This window comes from Sceloporus occidentalis, unplaced genomic scaffold (genome assembly GCF_023333645.1).
Source record: "Sceloporus occidentalis isolate IW3139 unplaced genomic scaffold, rSceOcc1.0.p SCAF_39, whole genome shotgun sequence".
NCBI lineage: Eukaryota > Metazoa > Chordata > Lepidosauria > Squamata > Phrynosomatidae > Sceloporus > Sceloporus occidentalis.
In genome coordinates, this window is record NW_028317019.1 from 8,212,214 (window position 1) to 8,239,318 (window position 27,105).

At 45.6% G+C, this 27,105-nt stretch overlaps 1 protein-coding gene across 1 annotated transcript in view; it reads left to right on the forward strand.

The window, feature by feature from the left end:
- The window catches only part of LOC149290522 (uncharacterized), a 116,662-nt gene that overhangs the window by 41,010 nt on the left and 48,547 nt on the right, over nt 1–27,105 (forward strand). The window contains exon 6 of the mRNA XM_089489361.1: nt 9,843–10,550. Within this exon, the coding sequence (XP_089345487.1) occupies nt 9,843–10,550 (708 nt within the window). The remainder of the gene's footprint in view (nt 1–9,842; nt 10,551–27,105) is intronic.

Here is a 27,105-nt window from a genome sequence, read left to right on the forward strand (position 1 = left end):
AGAATACAGTCATTCATTCGCTGTCACCCACTGACCACAATTCTCTGCATGGAATAGAATTTGTTGGAAATACAAAACACAGTACAACAGTGATTCAACAAAACAGTGATGAAAAACAGCAAAGAGAACACCAGAAGCAGGGAATAAACCTATGGCCAACTTCTGGCAGAGATTCCTAGAGAGAACATATCAGTTGAAACCTCAAATAATCACATCCGCAAAAGTCAAAGCTGCAAAGGTAGAAGGCCAACTCTACTCCATAAAGCTAAAAAGCAGCTTCATATTTTTTGTGCTAGAAAAGGAAAAAGTGTAGAAGGACTATGTATCTTGCAGGTATTACATTGGCATAGAATTTGGGGGAGAAGGCGACTTTCACTGAATTACATCCAAACAGGTGTGTCTGTGAGCGTGTGTGTGCACCATCTTCAAGTCACCTGTCAACTTATGGTGACCCCATGAATGTCATGCGTCTTCACAGGCAAGGAAAGACTCAGCCATGGCTTTGCTAATCCCTTCCTCTGAAATATAGCCTGCAGCACCTGACCTTGGTTGGCAGTCTCCCAACCATTACTACCCAGGGCTGACTCTGCTTAGCTTCTAAGATCAAATGGGCATTGGTGCCTTCAAAGTTTTTAGTCCAAATACACCTACACTACAAGCGAATTCCCACAACTCTTGTGCAGCTGCTGGGTCTTCCCAGATACAGACACATCTTGGAAATCCTTGAGTGAAAGGGCAATAGATGGCATTAAGGAGAGCATCACTTTCATCAGACCCAACATGGACCCCTAAGCCTCTTCCTCATGTATGAAGGTAGACAAAATAGAATGGGAAATGGCCATAATATAGCCATAGTTCAGCATGTTTCCATTTCATTCACTTCAAAAGGAATCATTAATGATGCATTTGGGGCCTATAATTCTATGTGTACTAATCTTGGAGAAGGAAAATAAACCATAGGTTTGGACCACAGATGTGTCCCCAAAGGAATCAATGGGATCCTTAACTGGATCATACAAAATAAATCTCTCTTACAATGCAACCATTTTCATTTCCTAGCAGCCACTTAGGCATCTTACAAATTCAACATGTTTAATTTAAAAACAGCATCAAAGAGGAAGAGTGGGGCAAACCCGACTTCGAAAGACCCATTTAGGATTAGGGCAATTAAGGGAGCTCTTAGAGATCACCTATAATAGTATTATAATAGCTACTGCCTCCATTGTTTGTTCATTCTGATCTCAATCCACAATCATTTAATTGTGTGTGCGTATGTATGTCTGTGTCTATATGCGTGTGTGTGTGTGTGTGTGCATATGATCTTACAATACTGTACTCCAAGCATCTGAGAAAGGCTGTATCTGCACTGCAGAGATAATCCAGTTTGGCACCACTTCGACTACCATGGCTCAATGCTATGGAATCCTGGGAACTGTAGTTTGTTGTGGCACCAGAACTCTCTGACACAGAAGGCTAACACAAAACTCACAAAACTATCATTCCCAGAATCCCATAGCATTGAGCCAGGGCAGTTAAAGTGGTGTCAGATGAGATGATTTCTGCAGTGCAGATGCAGCTGAAATGAATCACAACCCACAGAAGTGATGCTGAAATAAAACCCTTAAGTCTTTACTTGCTTTGTTGTTATTAGCTGCCTTCGACTCAACCCCGATTCACAGCAACGCTGTGGATGAGACACCTCCAAACCCCTCTATCCTCCATTGCTCTGCTCAGGTTCCCTTGATTCAGCCCCATAACCTCCCGAATTATGTCTAGCCATTTGGCATGCGGCCTTCCTCTCTTTCTACTCCCTTCTACCTTTCCTAGCATTACTCTCCTTTAATTATTCATGCCTCCTCATGATGTGGCCAAAATACAACAGACTCAGTTTAGTCATTTTGGCTTCCGGGGAGATTTCAGGCTTGGTCTGTTCTTAGACCCATTTGTTTGTCTTTTTGACTGTCTGCGGTATCCTCAGCCCTCTTCTCCAGCACCACATCTCAAAGGAATTTATGTTCTTTTTATCCACTTCCATTACTGCCCAGCTCTCACAGCCGTACATGGCAACAGGGGACACAATGGACTGGACATTAGTGCTCAGGTGTATATCCTTAGACTTTAGGACCTTGCCCAGTCCCTTCATGGCTTCCCTTCCCATTCATAGTCTTGTTTCGATTTCTTGACTGCAGTTTCCCATTCTGATCAATGTTTGCTCCAAGATACAAGAAACCTTTTAACTTCCTCATTATCTAGGTTGGATTTATGTGCATCTTCCCTAGTCATTATTTTTGTTTTCTTTATGTTCAGTAACAAGCCTGCCTTTGCAATTTCTTCCTTGACCTTCCTTAGTCATTGTCCCAAGTCCAGGGTGTTTTCTGATAGTAGTATTGTATTGTTGCTGATGTTCCTTCCTCTTATCTTCCCTCCTCCTTTTCAAACCAGCTCTTCATTTATTTTCTGCATGTAAATTGAACAGTTGGGGTGATAAGATGCAGCCTTTTGCCAATTGAGAACTATTCTGTTTCTCCATGTTCTGTTCTGACAGTAGCCTCTTGTCCTGAGTACAGATTCCTCATCAGGACTATCAGAGGTCTTGGCCCTCCCATGGCTTTAAGGGCTTTCCATAGCCTTTCATGATCTATGCAGTCAAAGGCTTTTCATATAGTGACCAGTGTTTCACAAACTCTGGTCTTCCAAGTGGTTTGGACTTTACTGGTCAGTAAACGGGGGAGCTGTAATCCTGGGAACAAGTTTAGGAAACACTGCTATAGTCTATTAAGCACACAGTGATTCTTCCCCCTGGAATGCCTCTGTACAGTCACACAACTACAAATCCAAGACTTCCATATCACTGAGAGCCATGACAGTTAAAGGTGGGCTATTTCTGCAGTGTAGATGCAAACAAAATGAATTACAACTCATAGAGTTGGAAGAGACCACAAGGGCCATCCAGTGCAATCCCATTCTGCCATGCAGGAACTCCCAATCAAAGCATCCCTGACAGATGGCCATCCAGCCTCTGCTTAAAGACCTCCAAGGAAGGAGACTACACCAAAATCTCCGAGGGAGTTTGTTCCACTGTCAAACAGCCCTTTCTGTCAGGAAGTCCCTCCTAATGTTGAGATGGAATCCCTTTTCCTGCACTTTGCATCCATTGTTCCGCATTCTAGTCTCTGGAGCAGCAGAAAACAAGCTTGCTCCCTTCTCAATATGACATCCTTCTAATATTTAAACAGGGCTATCATACCACCTCTTAACCTTCTCTTCTCCAGGCTAAACATCCCTAGTTCCCTAAGTCCTTCCTCATAGGGCTTCATGGTTTCCAAATCCTGTATAGAAATTTCTGCTTCAGACTCAAGAATGGTCTTTCCTCTTCTGTGAAGAACACTGCGGCATCTCAAAAGGTGATCTGCAATAGAAAATAGCCCTCATCCAGAGAGCAATTAAAGAGAGAAGCACATGGTGATCCCAAATATGATTTGATCCCTTCAGGATATCAATAGAGTGGGACATATTGGAATATCCTCCCTTCTCTTTTCCTTAGCTCCCTGGATCTTCAAGAAAAATATGGGAGGGAAAAGACAAGGCTGCAATCTTTGTTCCTGGTCATCTAGATTTCTCCTGTGATGGGAGTATTTGTTTAGCAATGAAAGCTCTTCCCTGGAGGTCTTCCCAATCTGCTTTACTAAACTGACAGAAGTCTAGGGCAGTGTCACCCGATTGGCAGATTTACTTATTTATTTGATTTCTAGTCTTTATGGAGGTCCAGTTCTTTTTGGAGGCAGAGAACACTAGAGGGCCCTGTTCCCTTCCCTGGGAACAGAAACAGTAAGACCACATATTCAGCCATTAGGAATGGCTTCCTTTCATAATGGCTCCAAACCAACTGTCTTCATCAGGAGCCTCACTGCATCAAAATGGAGGACCAGCCCTGTCTCAGAGCCATGGGTTCAAGGCTCTTTTAGGAACAGAAGAAGTCCTCCTGAGGACACTCTGAGGGCTGCCATTGGCTGGAATCCCAGTCCCTCCCACCATCCCTGGCCCTGATTGGCTGGAAGTCCAGTCCCTCCCACATCCCACACAGAATGACATCACTGCTACGGAAGGCTCTCTTGACCAATCAGAGAGCAAGATGAAGGTTCTTCTGGAAGCTTCCGTGAGAAGGAGATATAAGGCCTGAGAGACCAAGAGACAGTTGGGGGAATTGTGTCAGTTGGAGATCGAGAGAGAGAGTTAAAGAGCGGATCTTGGAAGTTAGTCTCAGAATTGGACATTTAGGTCTATTTATTATTTTAATAGCTTGTATGAATTGAATATTATATACTTACAAATATTGTACCTCAAAGACTCTTAACATCTTGCATGACTTATATATCAGTTATATTTTGTTATCTATAATAAATACCTCCTTGGAGTATCTACTACTCAATGTTCCTTTTACACGTGTTTTGGCTCGGTTGATGCTTGGGAAGATCAGTAAAGAAGTAGAAATAAGGTTCCTTAACTGGTCCCAGTGTAGGTTAAGGGAAGTCCTTTTATAATTCACTGGGTGGAGGCAGCGTGATTTAAGGAAGTTAAGGGTCTGCTGAGCTAAGAGCCATAATGTCTAAATGTCTAATTAACAATTTGTAATCCACTCTGATAGCCTTTTGGCTGAAGAGAGAACGGTATAAAATTATTATTATTATTATTATTATTATTATTATTATTATTATTATTACAGGGCCGCAGTTTGGCTGCTTGGACCACCGGAGATCATCACAGAGAGTCAGTTGGAAAAGCCCATCTCACTCCAGAAAATAAAGGTACTTGAGGAGTTTGCACTCTGCGTCTTTCTGTAATAATAGCTACAAAACAGATAATAGCATTTGGGAAATTTAGTCTTTTAAAAACAAATAATACATATTTAAATGCTGCTTTAAAACCTCTTTCCATCTGCCAGCTTTGCGCTGGTTTTGGGGGAAATGCGAAAGTGTTGGGAGGGAGGGACTTATTGTAGCACCAGAGCCCTCTGACAGAGAAGGCTCAATGTCTCACAAAACTACATTTCCCAGAATTCCTTAGCACTGACCCAGGGCAGTTAAAGCAATCTCAGATTGGATTATTACTGCAGTGTGTTTTGGACTTAGCTGACCCTTGGCAAGTCACAGTCTCTCAGCCTCAATGGCATTGGAGACCCCTCTCTGAAGAAACCTGCCAAAGAAACCCCATGATAAGGTTGCCTTAGGGTTGCCATAAGTTGAAAACTACTTGAAGACAGAAATGAAGAACAGAAGAAAGTCTGCAGTTGTTTCACAGCTTGTACATGGGAATGGGAGGCAGTGTGGTGCAATGGTTTGAGTGTTGGGTTACAACTCTGGAAGCCAGAGTCCAGTGCCCCACTCCTCCATGAAACCAGCTGGGTCCCTTGGGCAAGAAGTCACACTCTCTCAGCCTCAGGGAAGGCAATGGCAAACCTCCTCTGAACAACTCTTGCCAAGAAAAACCTGCAACAGGATTTCCTTAGGGTTGCAATAAGTCAGAAACAACTTTGAGGCACACAACGACAACAAGAGCAGTAACACCATTAACACAAGGCAGCTAGGTAGAAAGAAAGAAAGAAAGAAAGAAAGAAAGAAAGAAAGAAAGAAAGAAGACGTGGGAGTTGTAGTCCTCGGTTCAGAGGGATTGGGGGGGCCTTAGTGCAGGGCAGGACCCTCCTCTCTCTGGCCATGTGGATGCTGGGAGATCCAGTCCAGGAAATACACTTTAAGTCCCATTGGCAAGAGAAAAGGCTACTACTGCCTTTCAGATCCAGTTTGCCCCAAATCCTTTATGAGGCCAGAAACCCCTTTGTTAGGAAGTGAACACCGAATATCTCAGGAATGCCCTATATCTCCCAAGGCCCCCTCCCTCCAGGACCTCCTTCCTCTCTTCCCCTCAGTCTCTCTCTCTCCCCTGAAGGCCTCAAATGTTAACTGCCAAGTGCTTAGACGGAAGCAGCCATTTTGTGTTTCAGCTGCCATTTTCTGTTCTGGCAGACATTTTGTGCTGCTTGTGACTGTGGGGAATAATGTTCCAGAACCTTCTCTGAGCCTCAGTTGAACAGAGGCCTCTTTTCCTCTCCTGAGGCTCCAGAGTCAGAAGGAGGCCAGGCTCCTTGGGCCAAAAGGAAGGAAGTGTGTCCCTTTGTGTGCCATTTGTGTCTCTTTTCTGAGAGAGTTTTCTTATTAGAAAGCTCTGCTCCTTCTGGGGAAGATGGGTTTTAAAAGGGATCAGAAATGGGGAGGATAGTTTTAATACAAGCCTTATTATTATTCTTCACAAACATTGGGCCTCTATTCTCCAGTGTTGCTACAAGTGGGATCAGGCTAAAACTGGCCATTCACTGACACAGGTCCTACCATAGAATTGTGGAAGCAATCCCATATGGCCATTCCATGCCTGATGAGAGTGTTGGGTGTGAGGTATTGAAGAAGCATGCAGGTGTGTTTATGTAGTGAGAAGCAAAATGAAGGCATCTTCCTCTGAGGGTCACTAGGGAGGTCAGGAGGTTTCAACAAATGATGCAACCATTTCACATCTAGCTATGGGAACATAACCAGGGCCCTCTCCAATTCCCCATCCCCTAATCCCCCACCACTCCAAGAAGGCATGGAGTATCTCTTGTGTAGGGGAGCTGCAGTGAATCTATGCTAGGTCCAGGGGGCTTTATTTGATGCAGAGGGAGGAAGGGGATGCCCACCTCTGCATCGGCCCAAAGGAGGCATATGTCACCTGCATATGTCACCAGCAGGATGATGTTCTTTGTGTCTTTGGGTCCTGCAGTGTTTCTTGCCAAGCCATTCCTAATCCTGGTCCCTTCTCTCAGGAACTTCATCTTGGCCTCCTTGGACACAGCTTTGGGCCTCTGTTTCTGGAATTGACCAAGTGCAGGGCCACAAGGACCCCCTGCCCACCTGATGGCTGACCAGAGGCTAAGCGGAGGGAGTTGTGCTCGAAGAGAAAGAGGCTGCCGAAATACAACAGCTCTTTGGTGAGTCACTATCCTAATAGCTTCATCTATGTCACTGCTGGGCCAATTTATGAAAGGAAGCCAATAAAATACTGTCGGAGTTTGGCAGAGACAGTCCTGGTTAATCCTCTGTCACCTCATTATTTCAGGGGCTTTTAAAAATGTCCCAGTTGGTCTATCCTCCTCCCACTTTCCCCTTTCTCAGCTCACATCAGTTCCTGAGTGCAATTGAGTTTACAGCCTATCAGCTCAAAAGTGGGGAGAGGAGAGGAAAGAGGGAGACTGGATATGGCCCTTCCCAGGAGGTTGAAGCAAAAGCAAACTGCTGTGCTTTTCCTAGCTTGTGTGATCTTCCTTATAAACAACTTTGGCCATCTTCACTGCCTTCTGGGTTGCTTGTCCACAAGTGTCTTGTTTTTCCCATCAATGAAATGTTGGGGGCTATGGGAGAATGTCTCTGGATATAAATTGGGGGTGGGCCTAGTGACCCTTAAGCCCAGAGTGCTCCCTAGAACTGCTTTATAAAAATGACATTTGCCTCCAAAATGTGGCAAGAAATGTCTAAATGCACCATAATTCTTTGGTGGCTAAATGTACTGTATGTGTTGGGATAGTCAGTATCCTAATCCATCATCAATATCCCAGCCATGGCCTAAATTATATTATGTATTATATTGAAAAGATTCAAGACAAACTGGATCTCAACAGCAGTAGCTTTTTTCTTGCTGACAGAATTTAAAGTTTATTTCCTAGACTGAATTCTAAAGTGATGAAATAATATTTGGATGCACCATGTGCTTTCCTCCCCTTTTGCTTAGTCATTCTCTGGATGAGGGCTATTTTCTGTTGCAGGTAACCTTTGCGGATGTGGCTGTATATTTCACTGAGGACGAATGGAAACTGTTGACGAAGAAGCAGAGACTTATGTACAAGGATGTGATGATGGAGAATTACGAGAATGTGGCCTCTGTGGGTAAGGAAGCTGAATTCATTGCCTTTCCTATGAAGACTGAGGTCCCTTTCATACTACATTATCATGGCACTATGATTCCACTTTAGAATCATAGAATCATAGAGTTGGAATAGACCACAAGGACCATCTGGTTCAAGCCGTTGCCATGCAGGAAACACATTGAAAGAATACCCAGTAGATGGCAACCCAGCCTTTGTTTAAAGTCCTTCAAAGACCTTAAAAACCCTTCAAAGAAGGAATAATAGTAATAACCAGAATGAGACGCTAATATGCTCTGAGGGAGTATATTCCACTGTTGAATAGCTCTTACTGTCAGGAAGTTCTTCCTAATGTTTAGGCTGAACCTCTTTCCCTGTGCCTTGCTTCCATTGTTCTGTCCTTTTTGAATTGTGGTGTCTAGAACTGGACACAGTATTCCAGGTGGGCTCTGACCAAAGCAGAATAGAGAGGCGCTATTACTTCCCGTGTTCTAGACACTATACTTCTATTGATGCACCCAAAAACTGTATTGGCCTTTGTACCTGCCGCATCACACTGTTGACTCATGTTCAACTTGTGGTCTACTTGGACTCCTAGATCCCTTTCACATGTAGTTTCATTCAGCCAGGAGTCACGCATCCTATATCTGTGCATTTATTTTTCCAGCCTGAGTACAGTACCTTACATTTCCCTATGTTGAAATTCATTTTTTTAGCTTTGGCCAGCTTTGTCTATTCAGGTCATACTGAAGTTTGATCCATTCCTCAGAGGTATTAGCTACTCCTCCTAATTTGGTGTCATCTGCAAATTTGATAAGTATACCCTCAATTCTGTCATCCAGGTCATTGATAAAAATTTTGAATAGCACTGGGCCCAGGACAGAACCCTGTGGGACCCCACTGATCACTTCTCTCCAGGATGAAAAGGAGCCATCATTGGGTTCAGCCAGTCAACCAGTTACAAATCCATGTAACCGAGTGTTCAAAAAGGTTTAAATCACTTTAGAATGTTTCTGGCGGGGGGGGGGGGGGGATGGTCTGAAACCAAATTGAATGCAATGGGTCCTTGGTGCAAATATCTCAGACAAAAATCATTAGCACATAGCATCTCGAGTCCTTCTTGGCTCTGAATTTCGATTGTGTTCAAAATCCAGTGTACACTACAATCTGAGGGTGACTCTTTGAGATGCAGCTCAGCAATAACATAGTAGAGTATGGAAGTAAATAGCCAGATATATAGATATTGGCAATGCACTGACCACTTTTCACACTTAAAAATAAGTCACAAACACAGTTGATTTCATCTAAATCCTTTGAGGTTCTCTATCTTGAGTTGCAAAATAATACAAATATTTGCAAGCTCTCCTCTCTGAATTCCATCATCTTCAACATCCCTTGTACATACAACTCCTATCCTATCCACACCAATCCGCATGAGAGCTGCATACTGTATTGGTTGTGAGTCATCTCCTGGTGCCAAACAGCATGAAGGGACCTCTGCATTTAGCTTCCATCATGCCTTGGGCTGTGACTTAGGACTCGATGGCAGTCTCACAGGATATTATGCCACCTGTCAATCAAAGTATTTTTGCACATGTTTAATGGAATATTTTTTCAACAGTCCTTTGTCTGAATATCTCCTTCTAGTGATTCCCTTAAGGTAGACCCCCTCCAATCTCTTCTTTGTTGACTCTTATAAGTAAATATACAATCGTTCCATGGATTTAGGGCCATAAACAGCAGGGTCATGCTTCAGTTACTCACAGAAACTTTCTTAATTTTATCTCTAATAAGGAGGGATGAATGAGGGCTAAACCATGGGTTAATACCCTCCTCTCTTAACTCTGATTTTCAGTCTCATCTGTGCTTGTCTTTCTTTACAGAAGAATACTTGAGTCATGAGAGAGTCCACAGAGGAAAGAAGTCACATAAATGCCAGCATTGTGGGAAACATTTTGCTTACAAGTCAATCCTTGTCATACATCAGAGAGTCCACACAGGAGAGAAGCCATACAAATGCCAGCATTGTGGGAAATGTTTTTGTTTGAAGTCACACCTAGTGACACATCAGAGAGTCCACACAGGAGAGAAGCCATACAAATGCCAGCATTGTGGGAAATGTTTTTATTTGAAGTCAGTCTTAGTGAGACATCAGAGAGTCCACACAGGAGCGAAGCCATACAAATGCCAGCCTTGTGGGAAATGTTTTTCTCAGAAGTCAGTCCTGGTGACACATCAGAGAGTCCACACAGGAGAGAAGCCATATAAATGCCAGGATTGTGGCAAATGTTTTTCTCGGAAGTCAATCCTCGTGACACATCAGAGAGTCCACACAGGAGAGAAGACATACAAATGCCAGCATTGTGGGAAATGTTTTTATTTGAAGTCAGTCTTAGTGAGACATCAGAGAGTCCACACAGGAGAGAAGCCATACAAATGCCAGCATTGTGGGAAATGTTTTTATTTGAAGTCAGTCTTAGTGAGACATCAGAGAGTCCACACAGGACAGAAGCCATACAAATGCCAGGATTGTGGCAAATGTTTTCCTCGGAAGTCAATCCTCGTGACACATCAGAGAGTCCACACAGGAGAGAAGCCACACAAAACCCAGTAGTGAACTAATGTTATTTTTGTCATTAAGGAATACAAAAAATATATGTTCAATCCAGTTGTGCTAAGAATAGTCCCTTGTGATTTTGCTTGTAAGGTTTGTCTATCTATATGTCTATGTTTTAAGGTTGTATTTTGTTAAGTTTGGGTTTTTATTGGTAACAGTATATGTAGATAATTACTTTGGCTTGTAAATTGTGGGTTGTGGTATAGTTTAGGTAGCTGGGGGGACTGGGATTTGTTATATATGCGTTATGGGAATGATAGCTTTTGGAATTTGTGGCATGTTGGCTGAAGAAAGTTGGAGGTCGGTATTCAAAGAAAGGGCTGGTTTGTGGGAATTGCGAAGGGGCCTTGTTACCTGTGCGGCATAGACTGTGGGAACTGGAGGTGGGGGCTAGGTTTGGAAGAGGGTGATATTTTAGGTTTTGGGGTTTTAATATATTGTTTGGATTGGAGTGGACAGTTCTGGCTTAAACACTGAATTTCTATGTCTTCTCAATAAAGTTCTTTGCTATTTCAACACACTGGACTCTTTGATGCACAGAAGTTCTGAATTTGCCCAAAATTGAACCTTTCTTCTCTCCTCAGTCCTCAGCTCCATTCCCAGCCATAACAACAGCAGAGGCAAATACACACACACAGACACACACAGACACACACAGACACACACACACACACACACACACATACACACACATACAGGATACACAGAGAGAGCTTTATTTCCAAATCAGAGCCTTCCTTTCCTGACTTTCCCTCCTGAGTCCAGCTCTGCACCTTCGGCTCCATTGCTGTCTCCTCAAAGGAAGAAAAGAGGGAAGGAAGGGGAGGCTGCTGAATCCCTGGCACATACCTTCCTTTCCTGCAAAGGCCGCCAGTAGAATAAGCAGCAGCATCTAGGCCCTGGCAATCCCTGCGCATGCTGAGGAGGGGTCTTTGGGGGCATCTGTGTATGCACAGTCTCAGCCCCTGAAGCCATTGCTGCCCTCACAGTCTGTTCTGAGGGAGGGAGAGAAGTGGGGAGAGCCCTCATTCATTCAGAGGAATTGCTGGAGGGTCTTCTGGGGGCCCTTCAGGGGTTATAAGAAGGAAGGAAGCCCCTCTTCTCCCCTAAAGAAAGGCAAGGGGCTTGTCAGGCTTCCTCTCCCTCTTTCCTTTCCTACCCCTCCTCGGGAGATATCTTGGGGCCCAGGTGTTTGGGGAGTTATTATGATAAAAGGGGGCAGGGGGGACCCTTGGAGAGAGGCATGACCATGGAGGGGAGGGGGATCCAAAGGTAAAAAGGTCTTTGAGGAGCTCCCTCCCTCCTGGAAAGCGGGGCAGAGGAGAGACCCTCCCTTCTGATGCCTCATTTGGAGAAGGGTTTTGTGCCAAATAGAATGCATCATACAGGATAGGGTTCAATAGCATTGGAAGCAACATTTTTTTGGGGGGGGGGGGGAGAGAAGTTTTCTCTGGAGTCCTGGGGGAGGGGGCTCTGGGTGGGGGGGGGGGGGAGAGAAGAACCAAAATCTAAGCCAAAGCCAAGAGAAGGGAGACAGGGACCTCAAAGCTCTGGCAATCCCCTGGCAACCCGGGTACTAGGCTTAGACGCCCACAGCATCCAAATTGGGCACCCCCCTCACATACTTACCTTTTCCCTCACAACAACCCTGCAGAGGAGGACCAACAGAGAGACCCACAGCCCCAGGAACACCCCCCCCCTTGGTTCTGGGAGCATTCTGAAAGGGCCTTGGATACCCCTGAAGGGATGTTATTATTATTATTATTATTATTATTATTATTTATTTATTTATATTCCACCTTTTCTCAAAGGAATTAAAGTGGATTACAGTAATAAAATAACATACAATTTCAGAAATACAATTAAAATTCCAAAACCCCAACCCTCCTCCCAATTATAAATGGGTCATTTTCTGAAGGCAAGAGGGGAGGGCAGGAACGATACATCAGTAACAATTTCCATAACAGTAATAATAATAAATAATAATAATAAAATTTATTTATATACCGCTATTCCATGGATCATAGTGGTTTGCAGCATAGTAAAAACAATTTAAAAACACAATATACAATAAAATAACAAGATAAAAACAACAGTACAATTACAAGGCTGACAGAATGGAAAAACGGCACATTCAGGGGGAGAAAAATAACACCAACATTCATGGGGGGAATGCCTGACGAAAAAGGTAAGTCTTCAAGTTTTTCTTGAAAACGTCAAGGGAAGTGGACATGCAGAGGTCATTAGGGAGTGCGTTCCAGAGTCTAGGGGCTGAGACAGAATAAGCCCTCCTCGTGACAGTGTAGCGGACATCTGGAACCGTCAACAGATGTCTTTCTCCTGATCTAAGAGTGCGGGGCGGACTATATGGGGAGAGGCGGTCCTCCAAGTACCCTGGGCCCAAGCCATTTAGGGCTTTATAGGTGATAACCAACACCTTGTATTCGGCCCGGAAGCGAACAGGCAGCCAATGGAGATCTTTCAGAACAGGTGTTATATGGCTGGCCCTGGAGCAACCAGTGACCAGCCTTGCTGCCATATTCTGCACTAATTGAAGCTTCCGAGATTGGTACGAGGGTTGCCCCATGTAAAGCGCATTACAGAAATCTAGTCGAGAGGTTACCAGAGCATGTACAACGGTTTCAAGGTCCCCCCGGTCCAAGAAGGGTCGCAGTTGGCGTATCAGCCGAAGCTGATAACAGGTGCTCCTAACCGTCGCATCCACCTGAGATGTAAGGTGGAGCGACGAGTCAAGGAGCACCCCCAAACTGCGAACCGAGTCCTTCACAGGGAGCGTGACCCCATTCAGGACAGGTAGAAAAACTTTCTTACCTGGACCAGGAGAACCTATCACCAGTACTTCCGTTTTCTCTGGATTCACACTGAGTCTGTTTTCCCTCATCCAACCCATTACCGACTCCAAGCAGGCATCAAGAGGAGAGATGCCATCCTTAGTTACTGCATCAGTCGGAGACATAGAGAAGGCTATTTGGGTGTCCTCAGCGTACTGATAACACCGTGCCCCATGTCTCCGGATGATCTCTCCCAGCGGCTTCATGTAAATGTTAAATAGCATAGGGGACAAAATCGCTCCCTGAGGGACCCCAGATGTAAGGGCCCTCTTGTCGGAACGAAAGTCCCCCAGCTCCACCATCTGGAATCTGCCCGAGAGGTAGGAACGGAACCACTGCAAAGCAGAGCCCCCGATACCTAACTAAGGCGATCCAGAAGGATACCATGGTCGATGGTATCGAAGGCCGCTGAGATGTCCAAGAGCACTAACAGGGACACGCTCCCCCTGTCCATACCCAGACGGAGATCATCAACTAAGGCGACCATGGCAGTTTCAACTCCATAGCCCGCCCAGAACCCGGTTTGAAATGGGTCGAGATAATCCGTTTCATCCAGGAGTCCCTGAAGCTGAAAGGCGACTGCCCTCTCGATCACCTTCCCTAAAAATGGCAGCAGCGAGACAGGCCGATAATTATTCCGAATTAGGGGGTCAAGGGAGGGCTTTTTTAATAGAGGTTTTACTATGGCCATCTTTAATGCAGATGGAAATTGCCCATCCCTGAGAGATGTATTGATGATTTGGTGTAACATACTAGTCACAACCGTTCCCCCTTGAGCTGTCAGTCATGAAGGACAGGGATCGAGAGAGCAAGTTTTCTTCCTAACACTTCGCAGAATCCTGTCCACATCCTCAGTACAGACAAACTCAAAGTGATCCAGTTTAACCAAGTCCACGGAAGCTCTGGACACCTCTACTCTATATTCTGAACTAATGCTGGCATCAAGATCAGCCCTTATCCGAGAGATTTTATCCGCAAAGAAGTTGTTAAATTCGTCACAACAGGCTTTAGATGGTTCCAGAATAGGGTTCGGGGCAGGGGGTAGCCGAGGGGGACTCCAGTAAGGATGGCAAGGGTAAGGGTCAGGGGAAGGGAGAGGCATTCAGTAGATCTAATCTAGTCTGGAAAGGCCTGCCAAAGAGATCCGTCTTAATAGCCTTCCTAAAGGCTTCCAAGGTGGAAATATGTTCCAGAGCTTGGGAGCGGCTGAAGAGAAGGACCTCTGGGTCACTGCTGAAAGTCTGGTCTTCTTGAGTTGTAGCAGGTTCTTCCAAGAGGACCTGAATCTCCGGATGGATTGTATGGGAGGAGGCTCTCCCTCAAGTAGTCAGGACCCAAGCCATGGAGAGCTTTACGGGTTAAAACCAATACTTTGTATCTTGTCAGGAAACTAATGGGCAGCGAGTGGAGGGATTTAAGAACCGTTGTAATGTGGGCAGTTCTAGAAGTGCCCATAACCAACTTGGCTGCCATATTCTGTACCAATTGAAGTTTCCAAACTTGGCACAAGGGTAGCCCCATGTAGAGTGAGTTACAGAAGTCTAGCCGAGAGGTGACCAGCGCATGGAGGGAGCCATCAGGCAGACCCAGCAACATCTTGGACTGCCTGAAGGAAGAGGCCCCTCCCTCCTCAACTGTCATCTCAGCCTCAGAGGGAGCCATCAGGCAGACCAGCAACATCAGGGACTGCCTGAAGGAAGAGGCCCCTCCCTCCTCAACTGTCATCTCGGCCTCAGAGGGAGCCATCAGGCAGACCCAGCAACATCAGGGACGGCCTGAAGGAAGAGGCTCCTCCCTCCTCAACTGTCATCTCGGCCTCAGAGGGAGCCATCAGGCAGACCAGCAACATCAGGGACTGCCTGAAGGAAGAGGCCCCTCCCTCCTCAACTGTCATCTCGGCCTCAGAGGGAGCCATCAGGCAGACCCAGCAACATCAGGGACGGCCTGAAGGAAGAGGCCCCTCCCTCCTCAACTGTCATCTCGGCCTCAGAGGGAGCCATCAGGCAGACCCAGCAACATCAGGGACTGCCTGAAGGAAGAGGCCCCTCCCTCCTCAACTGTCATCTCGGCCTCAGAGGGAGCCATCAGGCAGACTCAGCAACATCAGGGACGGCCTGAAGGAAGAGGCCCCTCCCTCCTCAACTGTCATCTCGGCCTCAGAGGGAGCCATCAGGCAGACCCAGCAACATCAGGGACTGCCTGAAGGAAGAGGCCCCTCCCTCCTCAACTGTCATCTCGGCTTCAGAGGGAGCCATCAGGCAGACCCAGCAACATCAGGGACGGCCTGAAGGAAGAGGCCCCTCCCTCCTCAACTGTCATCTCGGCCTCAGAGGGAGCCATCAGGCAGACCAGCAACATCAGGGACAGCCTGAAGGAAGAGCCCCCCCCCTCCTCAACTGTCATCTCGGCCTCAGAGGGAGCCATCAGGCAGACCCAGCAACATCAGGGACAGCCTGAAGGAAGAGGCCCCTCCCTCCTCAACTGTCATCTCGGCCTCAGAGGGAGCCATCAGGCAGACCCAGCAACATCAGGGACGGCCTGAAGGAAGAGGCCCCTCCCTCCTCAACTGCCATCTCGGCCTCAGAGGGAGCCATCAGGCAGACCCAGCAACATCAGGGACTGCCTGAAGGAAGAGGCCCCTCCCTCCACAACTGTCATCTCAGCCTCAGAGGGAGCCATCAGGCAGACCCAGCAACATCTTGGACTGCGTGAAGGAAGAGGCCCCTCCCTCCTCAACTGTCATCTCGGCCTCAGAGGGAGCTATCAGGCAGACCCAGCAACATCAGGGACTGCCTGAAGGAAGAGGCCCCTCCCTCCTCAACTGTCATCTCGGCCTCAGAGGGAGCCATCAGGCAGACCCAGCAACATCTTGGACTGCCTGAAGGAAGAGGCCCCTCCCTCCTCAACTGTCATCTCGGCCTCAGAGGGAGCCATCAGGCAGACCCAGCAACATCAGGGACGGCCTGAAGGAAGAGGCCCCTCCCTCCTCAACTGTCATCTCGGCCTCAGAGGGAGCCATCAGGCAGACCAGCAACATCAGGGACAGCCTGAAGGAAGAGCCCCCCCCCTCCTCAACTGTCATCTCGGCCTCAGAGGGAGCCATCAGGCAGACCCAGCAACATCAGGGACAGCCTGAAGGAAGAGGCCCCTCCCTCCTCAACTGTCATCTCGGCCTCAGAGGGAGCCAACAGGCAGACCCAGCAACATCAGGGACAGCCTGAAGGAAGAGGCCCCTCCCTCCTCAACTGCCATCTCGGCCTCAGAGGGAGCCATCAGGCAGACCCAGCAACATCAGGGACTGCCTGAAGGAAGAGGCCCCTCCCTCCTCAACTGCCATCTCGGCCTCAGAGGGAGCCATCAGGCAGACCCAGCAACATCAGGGACTGCCTGAAGGAAGAGGCCCCTCCCTCCTCAACTGTCATCTCGGCCTCAGAGGGAGCCATCAGGCAGACCCAGCAACATCAGGGACTGCCTGAAGGAAGAGGCCCCTCCCTCCTCAACTGTCATCTCGGCCTCAGAGGGAGCCATCAGGCAGACCCAGCAACATCAGGGACTGCCTGAAGGAAGAGGCCCCTCCCTCCTCAACTGTCATCTCGGCCTCAGAGGGAGCCATCAGGCAGACTCAGCAACATCAGGGACTGCCTGAAGGAAGAGGCCCCTCCCTCCTCAACTGTCATCTCGGCCTCAGAGGGAGCCATCAGGCAGACCCAGCAACATCAGGGACTGCCTGAAGGAAGAGGCCCCTCCCTCCTCAACTGTCATCTCGGCCTCAGAGGGAGCCATCAGGCAGACCCAGCAACATCTTGGACTGCCTGAAGGACGAGATTTCTCCCTCCTTTAACTGTATTTTGTATTGTATTACAATTTTACTGTACACCGCTATGATCATCGCGGAATAGCGGTCTATAAATAAAACATATTATTATTATTATTATTATTATTATTATGTACTTCTGTTTCAAAGTCTCCCTGCTCCAGGAAGCGGCGCAGTTGGCATATCAGCCGAAGCTGATAACAAGTGCTCCTGACCTTTGCATCCACCTGAGCTGTCAGATGAAGTGATGAACCCAGGAGCACTCCCAAACTGCAGACAGAGCCTTTCAGGGGAAGTGTGACCCCATCCAGAACTGGCTGACATAACTCCATTCCCAGATTAAGGTCCCTCTTACAAGTACCTCCGTTTTACCTGGATTCCATTTGACTATGTTGGGATAGCAGGGTGAATGGAAGGGGAGATAGATATTTGTCAGGCTCCTAATTGTAGCCCTTCTTGCAACACAAAAGGCATATATATAATATGAAACCCCATCAATCCCAATGTAATATGATACCATATGAAAATATAATAAGCATAAACCCATAACAACATAATACAATATAAAACTACCAATAACTCTCTATGTTCCCCCCTCCTTTTACAGAGACCAGTCTTTTAAAGTCAAGCCTCTGTTAGAAGGATGATTCCCATACATTCCAACCCTAAGAAAGAAGCACATTTTTTAGCCATGATCTCCCTACTTCTTTATAGTATCTTCTATTAAAGCACATAATAAAACATATTATTTTAACCCACCATAAATACCATCTATCTTAACTCTAATTTAAACCTAAACCTATAACCCTTATGGCATGAATCCATAAATGCATGAATAAAGGGATTAATGACATATTGTGACTTCAGCCTGGTGCTCCTTGCCTGCAGCAATGCAATGGGACCATTGTGAATTTAGGCTAATGCTGCTTACCTGTAGGTTTGAGATGAGACCATTGCAACCTGAGGCTGATGCTTCTAGCCTGAAACATTGAGACTGGCCCATTGCGATCTCAGGCTGATTCTCGTTGCCTGAGAGACCGAGATTGGCCCATTGTGACTTCAGTCTGATGCTCCTTGGATGAAGGATTGAGATGGTACTATTGTGACTTCAGGATGGTGCTCTATACCTGAAGGACTGAGACTGGCCCTTTGCAACCTCAGGCTGATGTTCCTTGTCTGAAAGGTTGAGACCGGAGAACTGTCACTTCAGACTGGTGCTATATACCTGAAGGATTGGGACTGGCCCATTGCGTGTCAGTGTATAAGTGTCCTGTCATAAACATTAAAAATATTAGGGTTTGATTATTAGAGTTAAAGTAGGAGTTATAGTTGTAGTTCATAGTAAGTAGTGTAGAGTGATGGGTTATAGAAAGCATGTAGTGGGAAATGTTAGAAAGACAGATGATTAAGGAGGGCGTTTGGAAAGACGGATGGGGTTGCAGCTGGAGACTGGTTTTCAAGGAGGAGTGAAGCTGGCTTGGGAACACCGCTCTTCAAGGTGAGGCTGTCTGGGAGAAGGGAAGGGAAGTATAGACAACCTTGGTATCTATGCAACCTCCGCTTGTGTTGCTTTAGCTTGGGAATTGGGGGCTGGCTTAGGGAGGGGTTGAGCAAGTTCCTTTGGACTTCAGACTTTGCAAAAAGGTGTTAATGGATGTTTCTGCCTGGGTTCATCAATAAAGCTTCTTTAGTTTCAAATGGGTTTTATTTTTTGAGCACAGGACTGACTCCAGATCTCACATTGCAACTTCAGGCTGATGCCCTTTGCCTGAGAGATAGAGACTGTCCATTGTGACCTCAGTCTGATGCTCCTTGCCTGAAGCATTGAGACGGGATTATTGTGATCTCACCCTGAGGTTCCTTGCCTGAAAGACTTAGATGAGACTATTATGACTCCAGGCTGGTGCTCTTTCCCGAAGCATTGAGACTGTCCAAATTGTGATCTCAGGCTGATGCTCCTTGCATGAAGGATTGAGACAGGACTATTGTGACTTCGCCAAGATGCTTCTTTCCTGAAGCATTGAGACTGGCCCACTGTGACTTCAGTCTGATGCTGTTGCCTGAAAGATGGAGACGGGACTATTGTGATTTAAGGTTGGTGCCTCTTACCTTCAGGAATGAGATGGGACTATTGTCATTTGAGACTGGTGCTTCATACCTGGAGCATTGATACTGGCCCATTACGACCTCAGGCTGACGCTCACTGCCTGAGAGATTGAGACTGGCGCAGTGTGACTTAAGTCTGATGCTCCTTGCCTGAACAATAGAGACTATCATATTGTGACCTCAGGCTGATGCTCCTTTACTGATTGATTGAGACCAACATATTGTTAGTTCAGGAAGATGTTCTTTCCTGAAGGATCGAGACTGTCCCATTGTGATCTCAGGCTAATGTTCCTTGCCTGAAGCATTGAGACTGTGCATTCAAGCTGATGCTCCTGGGTTGAAGGATTTAGACTATCCCATTGTGACTTCAGGCTGATGCTTCTTTCCCGAAAGACTGGGGATGGCTCATTGTGACCTCAGGCTGATTCTTGTTGCCTGAGAGGTTGTGACTTCAGGCTGCTCCTTCCTTACCTGAACACATGAGACTGGCCCATTGCTATCTCAGACTGATGCTCCTTTTCTGAAGGATTAAGATGGGCTTATTGACTTCAGGCAGGTGTTCCTTACCTGAAGGATTGAGCCTGGCCCGTAGCGACCATGCAAGCTACAGGAACAGAGATTCCACCTCAACATTAGGAATAACTTCATGACAGTAAGGGCTGTTCGACAGTGGAACACACTCCCTCGGAGTGTAGTGGATTCCTCTTCCTTGGAGGTCTTTAAACAGAGGCTGGATGGCCATCTGTCGGGGATGCTTTGATTTGGATTTCCTGCATGGCAGGGGGTTGGACTGGATGGCCCTTGCGGTGTCTTCCAGCTCTATGATTCTATGATTCTATGACCTCAGGGTTATGATCCTTGTCTGAAGCATTGAGGCTGTCCCATTGTGATCTCAGCCTGAGGCACCTTTCCTGAAAGATTGTGACGGGACTATTATGAGTTCAGACTGATGCTCCTTGCCTGAAGGATTGAGACTGGCCCATTGAGATCCTTACCTGAAGCATTGAGATTGTCACATTGTGATCTCAAAGACATCCAGTCCAACCTCCTTCTGCCATGAAGAAAATCTCAATCAAAGCATATGTGACAGATGGCCATCCAGACTCTGTTTAAAGGCCTCCAAAGAAGGAGACTCCGTTATTCTCTATTGAGGAAGTGTGTTCCACTGTCAAACAGCCCTGTCTGTCAAGAAGTTCCTCCTAATGTTGAGGTGGAATCTCTTTTCCTGGAGCTTGCATCCATTGTTCTGGGTTCTCTTCTCTGGAGCAGCAGAAAACAAGCTAGCTGCCTTCTCAGTATGACATCCCTTCAAATATTTAAACAGGGCTTTCATATCACATCTTAACCTTCTTTTCTCCAGGCTAAACATCCCCAGCTCCATAAGTCTCTCCATTGTGATGACTCTCCTCTGGACATACTTCAAACTTGTGAATGTTGATCCTGTCCTCTGGGGTATTAGCTACTCCTCCTAGTTTGGTGCCATCTGCACATTTGATAAACATGCCCTGTATTAAAGCAGGGCTGCACAAGTTGCGGCCCAACAAAGGATCACAAGCGAACGACTCGACAGAACGGAAATACAGAGTAATCATACTAATTCCTCAATAACCAAACAAGAGGTAGAAAGAGTAATACAAGATTTAAAAGGAATTAAATCTCCTGGCCCAGATGGATTCACATCTATATTTTATAAAACCTTTAAAAATGAACTGTGAGCATATGACTAAAAATTACAATGAAATATTGGATAATAAAATAATCCCAGAAATATGGAAACTACCTGAAATTATATTAATACTTAAACCCAATAAAAATCCAGCCAATTTCTAATCTTAATATCTGATCACATTAAGCAATCAAGATTATAAAATTTTAATGAAAATCCTAGCCAATAGATTAAAAAGAATATTTATCTACTTTAATTAAAGAGGAACAATATGGATTTGTGGAAGGCAGATATATTTATGAACCTATAAGGAATATATTTAATATACTACATCATGCCAAACAATACAAAAACAAATTAGCTGTGATAAAACTAGATGTTTACAAAGAATTGGATTCAATAAATCATGAATATCTATATAAAATCTGTAGGGATTTTGGATTAGGGGAAAGGTTTAGTGAAACCCTCAAAGAAATATATAATGATATAGAAGCACAAATCATGATAAATGGAGATAAATCAAGAAAATCTAAAATGAAAAGTGGAGTAAGGCAAGGTTGCCCTCTTTCCCCTTTATTATTTATATTAGCAATGGAAGCGTTTGCAAATATGATTCGGGATCAGAAGAGATAAAGGGATATGAAATAGACAAAGAAGAGATGAAGTTGAATTCATTTGCAGATGATCCTCTGATAAAGACACAGAAACCGAATGAAGCTGTAACCAAGTTATTGGAAATATTTCAGACATTTGAAAACATTTCTGGGCTTAATATTAATTAATATTAATTAATATTAATTAATATTTAATATGGATAAATCAGAGATAATGTTTATGAATACGAATTGGCCGGAAGAAAAAGAAACCCAAATTGTGTCAGGATTGAAATTGGGGATTAAAAATATGAGCTATTTAGGTGTGAATTTACCAATTAAGTTAGATAATATTGTACAAGGTAAATATAATCAATTAAGGGGGAAATTAATAATCAGATTTCTAAATGGACAAGAAAAAATGGGGAAATGTTAACAAAAATCAGAGTGTTTAAAACGATGGTATTACCAAAGATTTTATATTTATTTCAAATGATCCCAGAAATAATTCCTAGTAAAGTTTTAAAGAAAAGGGAAAGGTCAATATTAAAATGGATATCAGGGAACAAAAAAGCCAGACTATCTAAGGCATTATTATATGAGCATCAAAGTAATGGAGGATGGGGAGCTCCATCCCTCGAATGACATTTTGAGGCGGTTCAATGGCTAAGAATGATAGAGGCAGAATAGAACCATGATATAAAGTGGGTTGAATTAGAAAGACAGAGCAACCAAATGGAGTATGTCTCTGTCTTTCAGGGGAAAATATGGGGGAGATATGAATTTTAAACATGAGGAGACTCTGAGGGGCTGCCATTGGCTGGAATCCCACTCCCTCCCACAATCCCTGGCCCTGATTGGATGGAATCCCTGTCCCTCCCACCATCCCTGGCCCTGATTGGATGGAATCCCTGCCCCTCCCACCATCCCTGGCCCTGATTGGCTGGAATCCCCTTCCCTCCCACCATCCCTGGCCCTGATTGGCTGGAATCCCTGCCCCTCCCACCATCCCTGGCCCTGATTGGCTGGAATCCCCTTCCCTCCCACCATCCCTGGCCCTGATTGGCTGGAATCCCTGCCCCTCCCACCATCCCTGGCCCTGATTGGATGGAATCCCCTTCCCTCCCACCATCCCTGGCCCTGATTGGATGGAATCCCTGCCCCTCCCACCATCCCTGGCCCTGATTGGCTGGCAGCCCAGTCTCTCCCACCAGCCCTGGCTCTGATTGGCTGGAATCCCTGTCCCTCCCACCATCCCTAGCTATCATTTGTTCTGGCATCCATTTTGTGTTCCAGTGGCCATTTTGTTCCAGAACCTTCTCTGAGGCCTCAGTTGAACAGAGGCTCCTCTTTCTCTCCTGAGGCTCCAGAGAGAGAAGGAGGCCAGGCTCCTTGGGCCAAAAGGAAGGAAGTGTGTCCCTTTGTGTCTCTTTTGTGTGTCTTTTCTGAGAGGGTTTTCTTATTACAAAGCTCTACTCCTTCTGAGGAACATGGGTTTAAAAAGGGATCAGAAATGGGGAGGATAGTTTTAATACAAGCCTTATTCTTCTTCTTCACAAACATTGGTCTTTGGCTTCTAAGAGGAGGCTAGTCCCCCAAAAAAGGCCAAAAGCGGCTCCTTTGGGAGGTTTAAAAAGTCTCCCCAGTTTCCTTATTAAGAGATTTTCAGGCAAGAAGGAAGGAGGCAGACCAGAATAACTCATATTACCAAGAATGAAACAAGACATGGGCGCTTCTGCCCTTTTACAACTGACTCAGGCTGTATCTGCACTGAAGAAATAATCCAGTTTGAAACCGCTTTAACTCTCCTGGCTCCATTTTGTGGAATCCTGGGATTTGTAGTTTGTTGTGGCACCAGAGCTCTCTGGCAGGGAATGTAAAATCCCAGGATTCCATAGTACTGAGCAGTTAAACCGGTGTCAAAGTGCCTTATTTCTATGGTGCGGATGCAGCCTTCTTGGGAAAGGGGCTGATGATGGGGAAAAGCACTGGGGAACTCTGGAGGTTTCAGCAGATGATTTATTTATTTATGATGCACTCATTTCACATCTAGCTACAGGGACATAACCAGGGCCCTCTCCAATTCCCCATCCTCTAATCCTCCAACACTCTAAGAAGGCATGGAGTATCTCTTGTGTAGGGGAGCTGCAGTGAATCTATGCTAGGTCTGGGAAGCTTCGTTTGGTGCAGAGGGAGGAAGGGGATGCCTACCTCTGCATTGGTCCAAAGGAGGCATATGTCACCTGCGTATGTCACCAGCAGGATGCTGTTCTCTGTCTCTTTGAGTGCTGCAGGGTTTCTTGCCAAGCCAATCCTAACCCTGGTCTCTTTTCTCAGGAACTTCATCTCGGCCTCCTTGTACACGGCTTTGGGGCCTCTCTTTCTGGAAGTGACCAAGTGCAGGGCCACCAGGACCCCTTGACCACCTGATGGCCAACACAGAGGCCAAGCGGAGGAAGTTGGGCTCCAACAGAAAGAGGCTGCCGAAGTACAACAGCTGTTTGGTGAGTCACTATCCTATTAGCTTCATCTGTGTCACTTCTGGGCCAATTTATGAAAGGAAGCAATTAATATACTGTCCGAGTTTGGCAGAGACAGTCCTGGTTAATCCTGTGTCACCCCACTTATTCAGGGGCTTTTAAAAATGTCCCAGTTGGTCTATCCTCCTCCCACTTTCCCCTTTCGTAGCTCACTTCAGTTCCTGAGTGCAATTGAGTTTGCAGTCTATCAGCTCAAAAGTGGGGAGAGGAGAGGAAAGAAGAAGACAGGATATGGCCCTTCCCAGGAGGCTGATGCAAAAGCAAACTGCTGTGCCTTTCCTATCTTGTGTGATCTTCCTCATAAACAACTTTGGCCATCTTCACTGCCTTCTGGGTTGCTTGTCCACATGTGTCTTGCTTTTCCCATCAATGAAATGTTGGGGGCTATGGGAGAATGTCTCTGGATATAAATTGGGGTTGGGCCCAGTGACCCTTAAGCCCAGAGTGCTCCCCAGAACTGCTTTATAAAAATGACATTTGCCTCCGAAATCTGGCAAGAAATGTCTAAATGCACCATAATTCTTTGGTGGCTAAATGTCTGTATGTGTTGGGATAGTCAGTATCCTAATCCATCATCAATATCCCAGCCATGGCCTAAATTATATTGTTTATTATATTGTATATTATATTGAAAAGATTTGAGACAAACTGGATCTCAAAGGCAGTAGCTTTTTTCTTGCTGACAGCATTTAAAGTTTATTTCCTAGACTGAATTCTAAAGGGATCAAATAATATTTGGATGCACCATGTGCTTTCCTCCCCTTTGGCTTAGTCACTCTCTGGATGGGGGCTATTTTCTGTTGCAGGTGACCTTTGCGGATGTGGCAGTATATTTCACCGAGGACGAATGGAAACTTTTGACGAAGAAGCAGAGACTTATGTACAGTTCTGTAATGATGGAAAATTACGAGAATGTGGCCTCTGTGGGTAAGGAACCAGAATCCACTACCATTATAGAATCATAGAGTTTGAATAGACTACAAAGGCCATCCAGTTCAACCCTCTTCTGCCATGCAGGAATACACATTCCAAGCACCATCCAGCCTTGGTTTAAAGACCTCCAAAGAAGAGAACTCCACCAAACTCTAAGGAAGTATATTCCACTGTCAAAGAGCTCTTACTGTCCCAAAGTTCCTCCTAATGTTTAGGTGGAACCTCTTTCTTTGTCGTTTGCATCCATTGTGGTGTCTCTTTTTCTCTGTAGCAGCAAAAAGCAAGCTTGCTGCATCCTCAGTACAACCCTTTCCAACATTTAAACATGGATATCATATCCGCTGTTAATTTTCTTTTCTCCAGGGTAAACATACCCAGCTCTCTAAGCCGCTCCTCATAGGGCTTGATGGTTTCCAGATCCTTCACCATTTTGGTTTCCCTCTGGGCATGTTCCAACCTGTCAACATCCTTTTTGAATTTTGGAGGCCAGAACTGGACACAGGATTATTCCAAGTAAACCCTGACCAAAGCTGAATAGAGCTTCACTATTACTTACCTTGATCTAGAAACTATACTCGTATTGATGCAGCCTAGAATCACATTGGTCTTTTTAGCTGCCGCATCACACTGTTGGTCCAAGTTCAACTTGTGGTCTACTAGGAGTCCTAGATCTCTTTCAAGCATAGTTTAATTGTGATAGCAACATCCTGTAGAATATTTGAATTTGTAGTTTAGTGAGGCACTATTGCTCTCCACTTTATAAGGATTCCAAATACTGCATTGTAAACTGCCAATTGTCAGAAGCAAGTTCTGTGGTTCATCCAGAATAGTATTGGGGTCTAGGAGGGATTGTTAGTAGTTTAAATGCTAGTAGTTTTAAGTAGTTGGTAAGGATATTGGGGCCTAGAGTGGCTTCGGGGAAGGGAAGCAGTTGTGGAGGCTGTTAACTGCCTGGTCTGTGAACTCTGGGTGGCAGACATGCCCCAGGGGGGAGAGGCGCATGTGAACGCTGGAAGAAGAAGGCAAGAGGTACCTTGGCAGCCGGGCTGGTTAGGGGCTGAAGGGGAGGAAAAGGGAGGAGTGTGAAGGTAGTTAATGACGGAGGGAAAAGGTTTAGACACTTCAGAGACATCTTAGATTTATTAATGGACCCTTCTGCCTGAGTTTCTCAATAAACCTTTTGGTGGAAGCAAAGGACTTTTTAATTCCGAAACTAAGTTCCGCCCCCAGATATCTCACCAATGCTAGGATTTTGTAGGAAGACAGCATGGAGATTACTAGTAATGCATTTCTCATTGAAATGGTAGCACATCTCTGAGTATGTTTCCTTTTTTGGCCCTCTTCCAGCCTTTTGAGGTTCTGCTTCACTTCCCCAAAGGGATGCAATGAGATACTGAGGCACAAAACTTTATTCCTATTTTAAGGCAATACAATGTGCAGTTGCCCCTGAGATCCCCAGGGGGCCAATGTGACGCCCCCAATCCCCAACAGTAGCCCATCCCTGTCTTAGATATGTCTTAATACTGCTCCCTGGTGCTTGATCCTCACCAAAACAAGTCCAGGTCCCAGCCCCCTTGCTTTGCCTTTCCCAATGAGTAATTTGTATATGGATTATCCTGCCTTTCTCAACAAATGAACCTCAAAGTGTTCCTTTTATGCATCACACTCTGTTGGTGTGTGTCTGTGATAGAGAGAAAGAGCGAATGTGAAAAACAGAAAGGCAGGAAAGAGATGGTGAAGGTGAAATACTGATGGAGGACACCTGGCTGAATGAAACTACGTGTGAAAGGGATCTGGTAGTCCAAGTAAACCACAAGTTGAACATGAGTCAACAGTGTGATGCAGCAGCTAACAAGGCCAATGCAATTTTAGGTTGCATCAATAGAAGTATAGTGCCAGGATCAAGGAAAGTAATAGTGCCATGGTATTCTGCTTTGGTCAGGCCTCACCTGGAATATTGTGTCCAGTTTGGGGCACCACAATTCAAAAAGGATGTGGAGAAACTGGAGCATGTCCAAAGGAGGGCAACTGAAATGGTG